This window comes from Cervus elaphus, chromosome 15 (genome assembly GCF_910594005.1).
Source record: "Cervus elaphus chromosome 15, mCerEla1.1, whole genome shotgun sequence".
NCBI lineage: Eukaryota > Metazoa > Chordata > Mammalia > Artiodactyla > Cervidae > Cervus > Cervus elaphus.
In genome coordinates this window covers 56,181,412-56,198,402 of record NC_057829.1, presented here as the reverse complement: position 1 = coordinate 56,198,402, position 16,991 = coordinate 56,181,412, and the positions used below count along the sequence as shown (strand labels likewise).

Here is a 16,991-nt window from a genome sequence, read left to right as displayed (position 1 = left end):
GCTGGGTGTTAGTAGGTGAGGTAGGAGCCCACTTAAAGATGAGGCTTTTATAAGCCTCTTTTTTTTCCCTGCAACTCCTCGTCAGGACCCCGGGACACCCTGTGCTGCCATCTCCCCCTCCCTCCTGACCGGCTCACCCCTTTCCCCTGTCCTCCACAGAGCTGAGTGCTAAGGACACCATGGGGTGCCTCAGTCAGTCCGCTGTCATCGTGATCCAGGTTTCTACTTCCAGTTCCTGGAAGCCAGGCACTCTTAGCTCTAGAACTGCTTATTGGGAGAATGGGGGGGGGGGGGGTGCGGGGGGGACAATAACCTGATTTGAGCAGGAGAGAGCATCGAGATGCATGTGTAGAGTGATCGGAAAGAGTAAAGTAACTGCGTTTATCTGTATCAAGGATTTTCAAAAAATACTCTTTTTAGTTCTCTCTCTGGCTTTCCATTCTGCTGCAACATCCTGACACATATCTGCTATCACATCATTCTGTTTCACTACTGTCGCTGCACTTACCAGCATCCACATTCATTTGATACATTCCTTAATTTGATTCCTGTTCCTTCACTTGACTAGAGAGTTCTGAAGGGACTGGGCCCGAAGTGTGACTTCGCTCACCAATAATAAAGCTTCATTTTCATATTTCAAACTTGAACAGTAAGAACAAAATCCTTCCATTTTATTATGAGTTTTCATAATAAGAATTATTGTTTACCCATTCTTAACTTACAGTATCACAAAATTATAGACTATGTACAAAGTTAATAAGATTTTTTTAAAGCACCATCAAGAAACTGTTATGGGGTACTTCAATGTCACACCAGACTTCTCACTTTCCTCCTGTCCCACTGACCACCTCACTTCTCTGTTGTATAGCGATTCCAAATCACAACACCACTACACCTGTTCCACCTGTTCCAGATGTAAGAAAAACAGGTAACATCAAGACCCAACCAATGATTAAGAAGCACTGCTTTGCAGTACTATTTATTTTATTAGTACAAACAGGGATATATTTTGCAAGTGAGAAAGGTTTTGCCTAAAAGCCCCAGTATAAATACAAACCAAAAAATACACAGAAATCCAAGGACCAGAAAGTGCATAAAGTTTAGCACTCTATAGTATCCTCAGGTCTCCTAAGACACTGAGTTGAGTGCCTGACTCCTCTATCATTTACTGTTCTGTGCTTCTGCAGATGAAAAAGGCCACACTTGAGTCTTTAATCACAATTCTGCCATGTTCATTCTCTCTCAGTAAAGGGATTTGCTGACTGCCAAGCAACTTCAGGCTAGAAGGACATAAGCAGTTAAATGGTCATCTATCTCTTTAAACCTTAAATTGCTACTGCAAACATAAACATAACCATTGCTTATAAACTTACTATTTACACTTCTACAATCTTGTTTTCCTCTCAAAAAAGGAACATTTAAACCTGGATTTCATTATGTCTCAAAGAAAATGTTCTTTCAGAAGAACAGATATAAAATCTGTAAGTAGAGACTGGAGAATCTGCACTTTCTCCTCTAAACACTAAATACTCCTCCAACTAATAAAAAAATTAAAAAAAAAAAAAAAAAAAAATAAACACTAAATACTCCCAACATCCACTAAATCTCTTCCTAGAACTGGAAGATTTTGCTGGAGATGTGCAAATATAAAAACAATGCACTCATAATGTCTAATAGTGTCAGAAGAAGCAAAACAAAACAGACTGTGGCCCATGTCTAGGTGCCATACTTGGTACAGTGGGAAACTGTGAGACAAGAGTCCCCATTCTAGAGGAGCCACACCCAGGATGTTCTTCCTCCAAAATACATCCATGGTAGATCACTCCTCACTGCCTCCATCTCACATCTATTACCCTAGTTGATGGCCTTATAATCTTTCAGTTGACTGGCAGTGACAGCCTCCTTACTGATTGGTTGTTCCTTGAACCTGCCAAGGGCATTCCCACTCCAAGGCTGTATATTTGCACAGAACTCAATCCCCTCAGGTATTCTGTTCAAATGTCATCATATCAAAGAGAGAAATCATGACAACACTAAATAAAAACAACCCCAACTCTGCTATCTACAGTCCTTCTATAGTTCTTTGTTCTTGTTCATGGCATATATTTATTACTGGTTTTCCCCCTTTCTTGAGAGCAGAGATTTTTGATTACCTTGTTCACTGCTATATCTGCTGTGCTTAGAATGGTGCCTGGCACACAGTAGGTATTCAATAAGTATGTTTGATGATGTTTAACTGATAACTAACTATTCAAGTGAAATAATGATAAGGGCAACAGTAAGCGAACATTTCAAGACAGTTTACAGTTAACTGGTAATTGAATAGAATGGGCCAGTAATACTGACCAAAAGTATACACATGCCCAGACCCTAGTAAAGAGTAGAGTGGGAAAAGCTAGCTTAAAACTCAACATTCAGAAAACTAAGATCATGGCATCTGATCCCATCACTTTATGGCAAACAGATGGGGAAACAGTGGAAACAGGGACAGATTTTATTTTCTTGGGCTCCAAAATCACTGCAGATGGTGACTGAAGCCATGAAATTAAAAGACACTTGCTCCTTGGAAGAAAAGCTATGACAAACCTAGACTGCATATTAAAAAGCAGAGACATTACTTTGCCAACAAAGGTTCGTCTAGTTAAGGCTATGTTTTCCAGTCGTCATGTATGGATGTGAGAGTTGGACCATAAAGAAAGCTGAGCACCAAAGAATTGATGCTTTTGAACTGTGGTGTTGGAGAAGACTCTTGAGAGTCCCTTGGACTCTCAAGGGGTTAAACCAGTCAATCCTAAAGGAAATCAGTTCTGAATATTCACTGGAAGGACTGATGCTGAAGCTGAAACTCCAATACTTTGGCCACCTGATGCCAAGAACTGACTCACTGGAAAAGACCCTGATGCTGGGAAAGATTGAAGGCAGAAGGAGAAGGGGACGACGGAGGATGAGATGGTTGGATGGCATCACTGACTCGATGGACATGAATTTGAGCAAGCTCCGGGAGGGAAGCCTGGCGTGCTGCAGTCCATGGGGTTGCAAAGAGTTGGACTGAGTGAATGAAGTGAAGTGAACTGAGACCTTGTCACAGCACCCACTAAATCTCTTCAGGTGGCATTCTGAAAAAGTCTATGTTTAAACAGCTTCCTAGGTGATTTTATGGTTTTTTTTTTTTTTTTTTTTACTGTGGTTAAAATATTTATAACATAAAATTTGCCATTTTAACAATTAACAGGTGATTCTATCCTGCAACTCTGTTGAAAACTACTGGCATAACAGTACAAAAGCAGAGGAAAGAACAGCTGAAGAGGGGGATTAATAAATGTCCCAGGTTATCTCAGTAAGAGGATGGCCCTTGGAGCTGAATACAGGTCTACTACTTACTAGCTGCGAGACTGGGCAGGTGACTTAGCTCTTAAGCTTCCACACCCACAAACGAAGATAATTTCTAAACCCTCGCTCTCCCCATGTCCCCTGCAAACTGCTTCAAGGTTACTCTAAGGTGAACAATGAAATCATGCACATAAAGTATCTACTTCAGTGTACATAACAGGCACCAAAGAACTTACTGGAATTACTAGAACCAGAACTTACTGGAATTACTTTCATTGAAATAGGGAAATAAACTTGTATTGGCAAAAACACAAAAATCAGGTGAAACCCGGACCTACATGGCTATTAAAATGCCTCTTCTACTGACAGGACTGGTGAAAAACTTGGTAAGAGTTCCAAAGATATGATGATATTAGAACAGCGGGTCTCAAACTTGTGCATGGTTCAAAATTACCTGGAGGTTTGTTAAACACAGATAACTTTGTTTTGGTGATTCCGGGGTGAGGCCTGATAATCTGCCATTTCTAATAAGTTCCCAGGTAGTATTGAGGCTATTGATTATTAGTCAAAGGGTACGAAGTTTAAGTCACATAAGATGAGTAAGTCCTAGAGAGCTTCTGGACAGGGTCATGCCTGCAGTTAACAATACTATGTTGTACACTTAAAAATGTGCTAGGAGTGCAGATTTTATGTTGTGTTCTTATCACAATAATAGTAATAATAAACAAGAAGGTGAGAGAAAACTTCTGGAGGTAATGGATAAGGTTTGTGGCAGTGATTCGGTAATGGTTTCATGGGTGCATACTTATGTCTAACCCCATCAAAGTTATACACATTAAATATGTACAGCTTTTTTAAAATATTTTCCTGGTGGTCTTCCTGGGCTTCCCCGATAGCTCAGTTGGTAAAGAACCCACCTACAATGCAGGAGACCCTGATCCAATTCCTGGGTCAGGAAGATCCGCTGGAGAAGGGATAGGCTACCCCCTCCAATATTCTTGGGCTTCCCTTGTGAATCAGCTGGTAAAGAATCCAACTGCAATGCAGGAGACCTGGGTTCGATCCCTGGGTTGAGAAGATACCCTGGAGAAGGGAAAGGCTACCCACTCCAGCATTCTGGCCTAGAGAATTCCATGGAATGTACAGTTCATGTGATCACAAAGAGTCGGACACGACTGAGTGACCTTCACAACTTTTTTATGTCAACCATACCTCGATAAAGTGATTAAAAGAAACCCACAATGAATTAGAGTATGCATATCCTAAAAAAAAACTCAGAACATATTAATTCAGTAAAATTTAAAAAAAGAAAAAAAACCCTAAAATAGTTCATTTTAAAAAAACTATAACCAGTAATTTCTTATGATTTTCAGGACATTTTAAAATCAGAAAATTCAACTATTACAATTTTAAAAAAGAAACAAGAAAAAAATTCATACCACTGGTATCCCAATGAGAAGTTCAATTATGAAAATGAATTCAAAGTTAATTCTTAGAATATTGACTGTTTTAAAAGAAAAAATCTAGAGAAAACAAAAAAACCCAAAATGTGGTGGTTTTAAAAGAACAAATGTAATCGAAAATGTCCGATAGGTAGATAACAAAAAAAGAACACTTACAGGTATGAAGGCATTCCGTCACTGTAGTTGGCTTGATGAGATACCCTTTACAGATATAGCAGGTGATGTAAGGATTGAAATCTTTCACCAAATGTTTCCTTTGGGTAGCCATTCGTGGTTTAGCTAGGACTGGCTCTAGTAGTTCAGGCAAAAAAGGGTATTAAGTGGATGAAAGTCTGATCCCAGGAGCTGGTGTGGAGTTCCCAACTGGGTGTCCCGAGGCATGAGAACTAACATCCAGACTTCTCATGAGATCGCTGGTCATCACTCCTTTTGGTGGTTCTGCTTTCCCATATCTTCTTCCACAATAATTTTAAAAAGATGAGAGAAAGAGGTGTCAAATTCTTCATACCGAATTAATACCAGTATATTAGCAGCAAGCATTACATGTTCCAAATTGGGTGAAGAGGTGAACAGAACATTTCCCTCACTATAATATTAATTTGTAAACCTGCTATGATTAAATCAGAATAATGACGAATTCATCTGATACTGAGGCCTCCCCTATCACCTCTAAACAAATGACACCTGAGGCTATTAACTCAGGTTTTGATATCTTTACCTCTCCAGTAATGCATTTTAACTGTCTGCTTGACTGCTCTATTAGGAGTTTCTGCCAACACAAGCTGAAGATTCAAAATTGAAGTCATTATCCTCCCTATTAAAATGCTCCCTATTTCCATTTTGTACTCCACATCAAGCCATAATCAAATCAAATGGATGCCCTTTTCCATTCTACCCGCAGCCATGCTACTCAAATATTATCTCTCCACCTGCAGTCCAACTTAGATTCTACCAAGTTTTAGTCTATTACATTTGCAGCCCCTTATCAAAGAATGTCAGGGTCTCCTCTTTGCAACAGAGAAACGTTTAAATTTCTCAGCTTGTCATAAAAGACCCTCCACAGGCTGATCTTAACACACTGTTCAACAGTCAGGCAAACTGAAAGGATGGCTCTCTTCATAGTCCATTCTGCAGGTTCTATGCCCTCCACCCAAAGAGTCCTTCTGCTCCTCTGCTGCTGCTGCTGTTCAGTTGCTAAGTCAGGTCTGACTCTTCTGTGGTTTACAATTATCTTCATTCTTAGTCTCCTCTATTAGACTGCAAAACCTTAAACAGATACCAGTCATATTTAGTAAATGTACAACCTGGGCAATATTACTTACCTAACCCTTAGGGTTTTTTAAACTGTAAAATGAAAACAAGAATGCCAGCCTCCTATGGGACTTCCCTAATTGTCCAGTGGCTAAGACTCTGCACTACCAATGCAGGGGGGCCCAGGTTTTGATCCTTGGTCCCAGAATAAGATCCCACAAGCCACAAGTAAAAGTTCACATCCTGCAACTGAAGATCATGCATGATGCAGCTAAGACCTGGTGCAGTCAAATACATAAGGAAAGAAATAAAGAATGCCAGCCTCCTCCAGCAAGGACGATGAAATGAGACAACATACATATAGCTACACAATATAAAAACTGAACATCATTAACATCTTTAAAAATTTTTTCCCTCCAGAAATGTCTAGCATGGCTCTTCCACATGGTTACTTTAAAAAGTTTTTTTTTTTTTCTTCATTTTTATTAGTTGGAAGCTAATTATTTGACAATATTGTAGTGGTTTTTGCCATACATTGACATGAACCAGCCGTGGATTTACATGTATTCCCCATCCCGATCCCCCCTCCCACCTCCCTCTCCACCCGATCCCTCTGGGTCTTCCCAGTGCACCAGCCACGAGCACTTGTCTCAAGCATCCAACCTGGGCTGGTGGTCTGTTTCACCCTTGATAGTATACATGTTTCGATGCTGTTCTCTCGAAACATCCCACCCTCGCCTTCTCCCACAGAGTCCAAATTCTGTACATCTGTGTCTCTTTTTCTGTATAAAGCAACGGAAGAGGTAAAAGACATAGCCCCATCCTTCCATCGACAGACACTGTACCACTGAGTATGTGCACAGAATAGGTTCTGCAAGTAATCATCGGATCTGCTCAATGATCTTCAGTAAGTCACTAAATAACCGTGCCTGGGTCTCGGCTTCCTCCTCTACACACCGCCCTGCCTTTCTCACAGGTTTGCCACGAAACTCCAAAGTCTGAGAAAGTCCCCTGAAAGAGGACATGCACAGTCCCGACCGAGGGAGGCTTTTAGGATCCTAAGCCATAGAACCCTGTCACCACGGCGGTTAAAGGAAGCCAGCGCGGGCAGGAACCCGGCAGGGGCAGGAGGGAACTTTTCCGCGTCCTCTGCAGAACCCGGTAGCCACAGCCCTGGGCGGTCCGAGCATGAGTCGCCCCGCCCGCCTGGCAGGTGCGCGGGCCCGGGCTCGGCGGACGCGCCGCTCGGGCCGGGCCGGGGCTGCGCCGAGGAGGACGCGCCGCCTCTCTCCGGGTCTGGCGCTCGCCGCCCTCTCCGCCCCCCAAGCGCACCGCGCGACCTCGAAGCTCCCAGACTCGGGCTGGCCACCCCCACCCCCGAGGGGCTCCCCCGGCTCCAGGAGGGGTCGGCCGCGGCAGGTGCCTGGGGGTGCCGCTCCAGCTCTCTGCGGAAACTTGGGCGTGCAGCGCGGGGGCGGCCGGAGTTCCGGCCCTTCAACCGCTCTCCAGCCCGCCGGGTACCTACCCCGCGGCCGCCGCCGCCGCTCCTTGCCTCCAGCGCGCCGGCCTCAGAGGGAAGGAAAGTGAAAGAGAAACAGCGCCCGCCGCGGCCTGGCCGGTCCCCGCGCCCCGTCTGCCCTCCCCCTGCAGGCGGGAGCGCGCCGGCTCCGCGGGGCCACTCGGCTCGGGCCCGATAGGGCGCGGCGGGCCTCCGGGCCCAGGGCCGGTGCCGCCTCCAAGGGCAACTCCACCCCCTTCTAACCGCCGGCGCCGCCGGCCGGCCCCGCCCCCGCCCCGCCCCCGCAGGCCACGCCCGCAGGCCAGCTCCTTGCAGGTGCCGTGGCCGCCCCGCCCGCCCAGGTTCCCGGTAGCTTTGAGCAAATTCTATCTGTTCTCCTCACCAACAGCCCCTCCCAGTTGTTTTCATCATAACAATGTCTGGCATATTTTCCCTGGCGGGTTTACAAGCAATGGTCAGTGCTGAGAATGAGTCACCCTGCGAGAAACTGTCTACTCAGTCTTTCCCAAACCAGCCCCACGCAGGCCACGGTGGGGACCAAGACCTATTGATTTGCACCTTATTTAAGAACCACTAAGGAACTTGGTGGACTTCTCAGGTGGCGCTAGTGGTGACGAACCCGCCTGCCAATGCAGGAGACAGGAGAGATGTGGATTCGATCCCTGGGTCAGGGAAGAGCCCCTGGAGGAGGGCAGGGCAACCCATTTCAGTATTTAGAGGAGCCTGGTGGGCTACAGTCCATGGGGTCGCAAAGAGTGGGACACAGCTGAAACGACTTAGCACGCAACGAACTTGGTACTTGGGGCGGGGTGGGTGTAGATCAGGATCACTTAACAACTGTAAGCAAGCCGGAGAACCCTAGGGGTGGGGATGTAACTGGAAAGGTAAAGAGTTTTGTTTGCAAGGTTCCAAACAAAAACACCCAGTTCTCTTTCTAGTGGACTTGAGAACTACAAGAGGCCATTCATTGCAAAAAAAAAAAATTGATTCAAAAGCATACTCTAAAGGATTTCTCAAAGTCATTCAATCCTAATATTTTGCATTCCACAAACATAAATTTCTACTAAAACCAGTATTTTGCTAAACATAAATTAGACTTGGTTCTTCCTTGCCTAGAAGACTGCAATCCAGTAATCCTAAATTAGCAGGCAAATCAGTGTTGTCTCCACCAGTAAAACAAAAGTTCAAAAGAACATCCCAAAGGTATCTCAAAGGCAACTTCCAATCTTGCATGTTAGAAAGAGGAAAAGGCACTGCCATAACATACATCATCTTTGCTTCTGGAGAAGTGAAAGCAGTGATGGCTAAGGAGTTGCCAGTCGTGGGGGCGGGGAACTAATGCAGAGTATTTCCTTTACCTCCAATCAAGTCACCTTACTTACTACCTACCAGAGTGGAGATGGCTCTAGTGACAAACCAATAAACCCAATGACCACTTGTCTAGCAGCATACAAATGTTCAAAGATACATTTCAAGTCAAAAATACACCAAGTGACAAGACAGCTTTTACAAAATATCCAATTTATAATTAAACTAAGGTAGCAAGAACGTAACCTTTAAAAATTACCATTTTAATATTGCAAGAGCAACAGATTTTCTGAAACAGTTTTCAGTGACCACATTTTCATAGTCCTCAGAAGAACCACTTTGGAAAAGTATACATGCCAATTTCCAAGCTGGGATCAACTTCAGTAAGTCCTGGCAATCACAATGAGCAACGAAAATACGTCCTGTAAAATCACTTTACAGCTGCAGGACTACTCTGCAGATAGCTCATCCTGAAAACTAATTAAACATATGGATATATGAAAAGTCATCCTATTTTTATTGTATTTTTAAAGTAGAAATAGAAGATACTATTGTATATATTGAATACTACAACATATACACTATGACTTGCTATCTTCCTAATTTGCATCTGAAGCTATTTTAAATGTATTTTTAAGGAATAACACTTAATGAAGTCCTGGGAGTGTAAGTGTGATTGGTGATCAACAATGTGGTGTTGTTGAGTCACTAAGTCGTGTCCAACTCTTTGCAACCCCATGGGCAGCACACCAGGTTCCCGTGTCCTCCACACTCTCCTAGAATTTGTCAAATTCATATCCATTGAGTTGGTGACGCTATCCACACTAAGTGCGGTTAACTGGCATTCCCTGAGGAAATGCATGTGTGGCTGGATATTAGGGTTTACACTAGCAGTGGAGACAGGGGTCACAAATATGCTATAGAGCAGGACCTGGAGACAGACGTGGAGGTAGGGCTTTCATAATAAAGCTGCAAATGGTGGTCTTGGAAGCAGGAAGAGAATGACAGCTTTGTAAGAAAAGCTGTGCTTTGTGTCTTGAGGCAGTGTGGTTTGTAGTGAAATGTTCAGTAGTTTCTCCTTTCCCCTCTTCAGCTACCACCCCACCTTGCCCATTCAAAGGAGAAAAAAAAAAAAAAAGCACACACACACACAAAAAGCAAAACCAAAACTCAAACATTTGTTGGGTCAAAAAAAAAAAACAAAAGAAATGGCGAGAGGGAATGTTAAGAAGGGGCAAGTGTCCTGACTCATGTATAAGTTCTAAGGGTTTAAACACAGACTTCTAGCTGCTGTGTTGCTTCTCCCCTCGGATTGCTTTCCAGTAACTCATCTCTGAGTCCTTTGGTTCTGACTGTGGGGACTGCAACAAACTGTAGAAGCCCCAGTACGGCCCTGATAACAAATATCAAAAACCAGAGGGACGTTCAAGTAGACAAAGGCCTGGGAACAAATAAATATACAGGACCAAGAAAGAGAAAAGGCAGATAAGAGAATCATAGCTGAGGTCCCCTTATCACTGATCTATTTGAGCTTTCTCACTTTACAGATGTAGAAGCCAAGACCCTGAGAAGTGGCAAATTCATCATCACAGAGCTGATTTTGGTCAAGATCAAAACGAAGGCACATGTTTTTTACACGTCCTAAGAGAACTTCTTAAACCCAAGAATTTAAGAGGGGTTAGGTTAAAAAAAAAGGTTAACTTTTTAAAAAAGAAATAAAGAAACTTTATAAATGAAAGGAAGAAGGGAAATAATGAATACAGTGTACTTAGGAGTGAACTGGTCACTGGTGATTTCCCATCAAAGCAGCAAAATCACACAGAGATAACTTGTTTCACTTGATCACTGATCTAGATTCTTCCAGGAAACCACAAATAACAACTTGGTTCCTGACAACCCTTGGAACTACCTGGGGCTATCTGTATACCTAAGAAACGGTTTCATTACTTTATATTTTTAAGTATAGACTTTTATTTCAGTTAAGGCTGGGCCATGGATGGGCAATTCTGTACTGAAAAGTTCACATTCCTTTCTTGCCTAATGAACATATCATCAGTGAACAGATGTTTAACAGCATATAACATTTTAAAAATAAAGTTACATCTTTATTTCCCTGAAATATTAAATGAGATGACTTTTCCATTATTGTAAATTATTTTATATACCCAAGTATGCTATTTAAACTTTGAACATAGGATATCTCTGACATAAAACTACCCTCTGTAATCTATGTCATCCCACGGAGATTTTAGAAAATATTAAAATTTAAAGTGTCCTGTTGGGCCTAAATGTATTTATTTTATGGCCATGGATATTACAGCTCAAAATCTATGACTGCCTAAAATCAATGACGGAGGAATGGGAGGGAACACAGAACTGAAGGATTTCTCATTACCCTTCACCATCTATCTTTTTCTCTTAATTTACTCCTCCCTTGTAATCAATAACTCTCAAGGACTCTCTCTGCTAAATGTCTCTTGAATCCTTCCACTTAACCTACCCTGGTTCAGATCACCATCATGTCTACCCGTCATTACTTCAATGAACTCTTAAGTGGTCTTCCTACAGCTCTTCTCTGCCAAACCATTCTCTGTAGCACAGCAGAGGACCCTTTCCAATGGAAAATTTGATCATGCTGCTCCCTGATTTAAAAAAAGTCCCTTGTTCCCTAAGATAAAACCCAAACACCTAATAAGCCCGTCCCATAACCCTGTTACTTCTACAGCCTCTACACTGAACTCCATGCTGCAGCCACAATGAACCTTTTTACCCTCTAGCTAGGTCTGACAGAATGTGGTCCACTGGAGAAGGGAATGGCAAACGACTTCAGTATTCTTGCCTTGAGAACCCCATGAACAGTCTGAGAAGGCAAAATGATAGGATACTGAAAGAGGAACTCCCCAGGTCATTAGGTGCCCAATATGCTACTGGAGATCAGTGGAGAAATAACTCCAGGAAGAATGAAGGGATGGAGCCAAAGCAAAAACAATACCCAGTTGTGGATGGGACTGGTGATAGAAGCAAGGTCTGATGCTGTAAAGAGCAATATTGCATAGGAACCCGGAATGTTAGGTCCATGAATCAAGGCAAATTGGAGTGGTCAAACAGGAGATGGCAAGAGTGAATGTCAACATTCTAGGACTCAGCAAACTAAAATGGACTGGGGTGGGTGAATTTAACTCAGATGACCATTATATCTACTACTGTGGGCAGGAATCCCTTAGAAGAAATGGAGTAGCCATCATAGTCAACAAAAGAGTCCGAAATCCAGTACTTGGATGCAACCTCAAAAACGACAGAATAATCTCTGTTCATTTCCAAGGCAAACCATTCAATATCACAGTAATCCAAGCCTATGCCCCAACTTGTAACACTGAAGAAGCTGAACGGTTCTATGAAGACCTACAAGATCTTTTAGAACTAACACCCCCCCCAAAAAATGTCCTTTTCGTTATGGGGGACTGGAATGCAAAAGTAGGAAGTCAAGAAACACCTGGAGTAACAGGCAAATTTGGCCTTAGAGTACAGAATGAAGCAGGGCAAAGGCTAATAGAGTTTTGCCAAGAGAACGCACTGGTCATAGCAAACATCCTCTTCCAAAAACACAAGAGAAGACTCTACACATAGACATCACCAGATGGTCAACACCAAAATCAGATTGATTATATTCTTTGCAGCCAAAGATGTAGAAGCTCTATACAATCAGCAAAAACACGACCGGGAGCTGACTGTGGCTCAGATCATGAACTCCTTATTGCCAAATTCAGACTTAAACTGAAGAAAGTAGGGATAACCACTAGACCATTCAGGTATGACCTAAATCAAATCCCTTATGATTATACAGTGGAAGTGACAAGTAGATTCAAGGGACTAGATTTGATAGACAGAGAGCCTGATGAACTATGGACGGAAGTTCATGACATTGTACAGGAGACAGGGATCAAGACCATCCCCATGGAAAAGAAATACGAAAAGGCAAAATGGTTGTCTGAGGAGGCCGTACAAATAGCTGTGAAAAGAAGGGAAGCAAAAAGCAAAGGAGAAAAGGAAAGCTATTCCCATTTGAAAGAAGAGTTCCAAAGAATAGCCAGGAGAGATAAGAAAGCCTTCCTCAGCGATCAATGCAAAGAAATAGAGGAAAACAACAGAATGGGAAAGACTAGAGAGCTCTTCAAGAAAATTAGAGATACCAAGGGAATATTTCATGCAAAAATGGGCTCAATTTTGTCATAAATGTATGACAAAAAACCACTACAATACTGTAAACTAATTAGCCTCCAACTAATAAAAATAAATGGGAAAAAAAAAAGGACATAAATGGTATGGACCTAACAGAAGCAGAAGATATTAAGAAGAGGTGGCAAGAATACACAGAAGAACTGTACAAAAAAGATCTTCATGACCCAGATAATCACAATGGTGTGATCACTCACCTAGAGCCAGGCATCCTGGAATGTGAAGTCAAGTGGGCCTTAAAAAGCATCACTACAAACAAAGCTAGTGGAGGTGATGGAATTCCAGTTGAGCTATTTCAAATCCTGAAAGATGATGCTGTGAAAGTGCTGCACTCAATATGCCAGCAAATTTGGAAAACTCAGCAGTGGCCACAGGACTGGAAAAGGTCAGTTTTCATTCCAATCCCAAAGAAAGGCAATGCCAAAGAATGCTCAAACTACCGCACAATTGCACTCCTCTCACACGCTAGTAAAGTAACGCTCAAAATTCTCCAAGCCAGGCTTCAGCAATACGTGAACCGAGAACTTCCAGATGTTCAAGCTGGTTTTAGAAAAGGCAGAGGAACCAGAGATCAAATTGCCAATATCCGCTGGATCATCAAAAAAGCAAGAGAGTTCCAGAAAAACATCTATTTCTGCTTTATTGACTAGGCCAAAGCCTTCGACTGTGTGGATCACAATAAACTGTGGAAAATTCTGAAGGAGAAGGGAATACCAGACCACCTGACCTGCCTCTTGAGAAACCTGTATGCAGGTCAGGAAGCAATAGTTTGAACTGGGCATGGAACAACAGACTGGTTCCAAATAGGAAAAGGAGTATGTCAAGGCTGTATATTGTAACCCTGCTTATTTAACTTCTATGCAGAGTACATCATGAGAAACGCTGGTCTGGAGGAAGCACAAGCTGGAATCAAGATTGCCGGGAGAAATACCAATAACCTCAGATATGCAAATGATACCACCCTTATGGCAGCAAGTGAAGAGGAACTAAAAAGCCTCTTGATGAAAGTGAAAGAGGACAGTGAAAAAGTTGGCTTAAAGCTCAACATTCAGAAAACTAAGATCATGGCATCTGGTCCCATCACCTTATGGGAAATAGATGGGGAGACAGTGGAAACAGTGTTAGACTTTTTTTGGGGGGGACTCCAAAATCACTGCAGATGGTGACTGCAGCCATGAAATTAAAAGACGCTTACTCCTTGGAAGGAAAGTTATGACAAACCTAGATAGCATATTAAAAAGCAGAGACCTTACTTTGCCAACAGAGTTCCGTCTGGTCAAGGCTGTGGTTTTTTCAGTGGCCGTGTATGGATGTGAAAGTTGGACTGTGAAGAAAGCTGAGCACCAAAAAATTGATGCTTTTGAACTGTGGTGTTGGAGAAGACTCTTCAGAGTCCCTTGCATTGCAAGGAGATCCAACCAGTCCATCCTGAATGAGATCAGTCCTGGGTGTTCATTGGAAGGACTCATGCTGAAGCTGAAACTCCAACACTTTGACCACCTCATGAGAAGAGTTGACTCGCTGGAAAAGACCCTGATGCTGGGAGGGATTGGGGGCAGGTGGAGAAGGGGACGACAGAGGATGAGATGGCTGGATGGCATCACCGACTCGATGGGCATGAGTTTGAGTAAACTCCAGGAGTTTGTGATGGACAGCGAGGCCTGGCATGCTGCGATTCATGGGGTCGCAGAGAGTCGGACACGACTGAGCGACTGAACTGAACTGACTGAGGGATGAGCTTTATTCTTTCAAATAAGAATCCTGTCCCAATCCCATCTCAGTCCCCTCCCCACCCTTGCTAAATCTGCCCAACTCGTGTGTGTGTGTGTGTGTGTGTGTGTGTGTTTGTGTATGTGCAGGTCTCCCACATTGCAGGTGGATTCTTTACCAGTTGAGCCACAGAGAGAGAGAAAACACAACTCATTCTTATTCTCTCAAGCCCCACACTACACTGAACTGTATTACCGGGTTAACTTGTCTGAATCTCCTGCTAGTGTAAGCCCAGTGGATCTGTCACTTGACTGTGCATCCCTAGCACAGTGGATGACAAACAGTAATCATTCAAATAAATATTGACTGAAAAACTGTGTATTTGTAGGGAGGGGAATTTCTTCTTGAAGGGATCCTTACAAAGGATATGTTAATCACCGCCCTCCAGAACTACTAATTAACGTCAAACCAAGGAGTAGAAAGAGATACTTACACACGAGAAACAATTACAGAGTAATACACCCGATTTATTAATAAAGTGTTAAATGAAAGAGAATCAAATGACAAAATCTCCAGTTGAAAGAGAAAATACTATGGGTGGTCAAAAACTAGCCCTACATGCTTAAGATTCTGCCAGTTACAAAGACAGTGACAGTAAGGCAAAATACCAAAAACTATGGATATTAAAAATAAATGAGAAAGCCAGAGACAAAAACAGAATTAAGTCAAAATACTAAAAGTAAGTACAGATAAATAGCATTAGGAATAGAGATAAGATCAGTCTGCTAAAGACTGTGCAACTAGCTAAATAAATATTTTAAAGTGCTTTAGATACACTATGCTAAAGAGACAAACCAACCAAATTTGCTTTTTTCCCCTTGAGAGGCAGATAAAACTGGCTGTATTTTCTTTACTGTGATGTCAACAGTTGGCTGGGGCAAGTTCTACTTCAACTGGAAGAACAGAGGATGGAACTAGAATAGGTACAGACTGTATGTGAAAACTGGATTTACTCCAATCATCAGGGCTACCATATTTTAAAACATCAGTATAGAATCACAACTGTTACTCTGAAAGCTCAGATTAAGTCTCAAAGATCATAAATGGACAAAGGACCTAAATATAGAAACTTAGAATATGTCATCAAATCTGAATGTAGATAATTCTAAAGTTAGGAATTATTATGGAAAAATTAGGGGAAAAATATTCCATCAAGAAAAAAAAAAAGGATACGAAATTCAACTGGGGCAAATGCAATATATAAACTTAGTGACAGAACATTCACACCAGAGAAAAGTAAGCACATGAATTGAAAAAGTCCTAACTTTATAGGTAGCTGTGGTTTAGAAGAAAGGATACTGCACCCAGACAGCCTGGTTTTTTAGTAAGGGCAAATCTCTTAACTTCCCTTGGCTTTACTTGCTTCCTATGAAAATTGGGACTAATATCATCTTAACCACTGGCGTATAGGGAAGATTTTCTTTATACCTGTGCATTGTTATAGTGAGCATATATAAGATTAAATAAGTGAGAAAATTTTTTATAAATTGTAAACTGTAAAGGACTACAAAAATGTAAAGTTTAAGTAGGAACTCTGTGGACCACCAGCAGATGAACAGTACCTAGTATTTCTGTTCCACCCAACAGAGGTCCTGATAGCAAGTGTACCCAAGAATGTTTGTAGAATGAATGAGACACTCCTGGCGGGGCAACAGAACCAGCACACAGACTAAACTAAGGCATGCAATGGTCAGAAAGCTCTCCCTCCTCTGAATTCAATACTCAACACACTCAATTTTTCAAAACAAGATTGGGAAACTTAAATATTTCACTGAGCAATTCAAAGTAGTACAAAGAAAACTAGTTCCACAAAAATGCTTAGCAATTTGGGTTAGTTCAACATTGTAGAACAGGTATGTTAAATCTTTATTCACTCCTCTGGAATGAAGGCGTAGCAAAAAAATGTTTTCCATTAAAGGGCAAATATTCCAGGCCAGGGTCATAATTAAGCCCTTGTGAACCATTTCCAGCTATTCGTTCTCAGTTAATGAGGATTAGTACTCTCAGTCTGCAGGCAGGGAGAACACACAGGAAGGGCATGAATCTCTGGTTAAGAGCTAACACTTTAGCAGGGTAACTGTGGTGTTGAAGAATCTTGAGAGTCCCTTGGACTG

The 16,991-nt window shown here is 42.3% G+C and overlaps 1 protein-coding gene across 7 annotated transcripts in view; it reads right to left on the bottom strand.

Moving 5' to 3' along the window:
- The window catches only part of PCGF5 (polycomb group ring finger 5), a 118,735-nt gene that overhangs the window by 47,683 nt on the left and 54,061 nt on the right, over positions 1 to 16,991 (bottom strand). For 4 of the 7 annotated variants that reach the window (XM_043925250.1, XM_043925254.1, XM_043925251.1 and 1 more), the window contains one exon: positions 4,950 to 5,245. In XM_043925250.1, coding sequence (XP_043781185.1) covers positions 4,950 to 5,061 — 112 coding nt within the window. In that variant the 5' untranslated portion in view covers positions 5,062 to 5,245. Of the gene's footprint in view, positions 1 to 4,949; positions 5,249 to 7,569; positions 7,800 to 16,991 lie in introns of those variants that run through there. The other 3 variants (XM_043925249.1, XM_043925255.1, XM_043925253.1) reach the window with 2 other exon arrangements.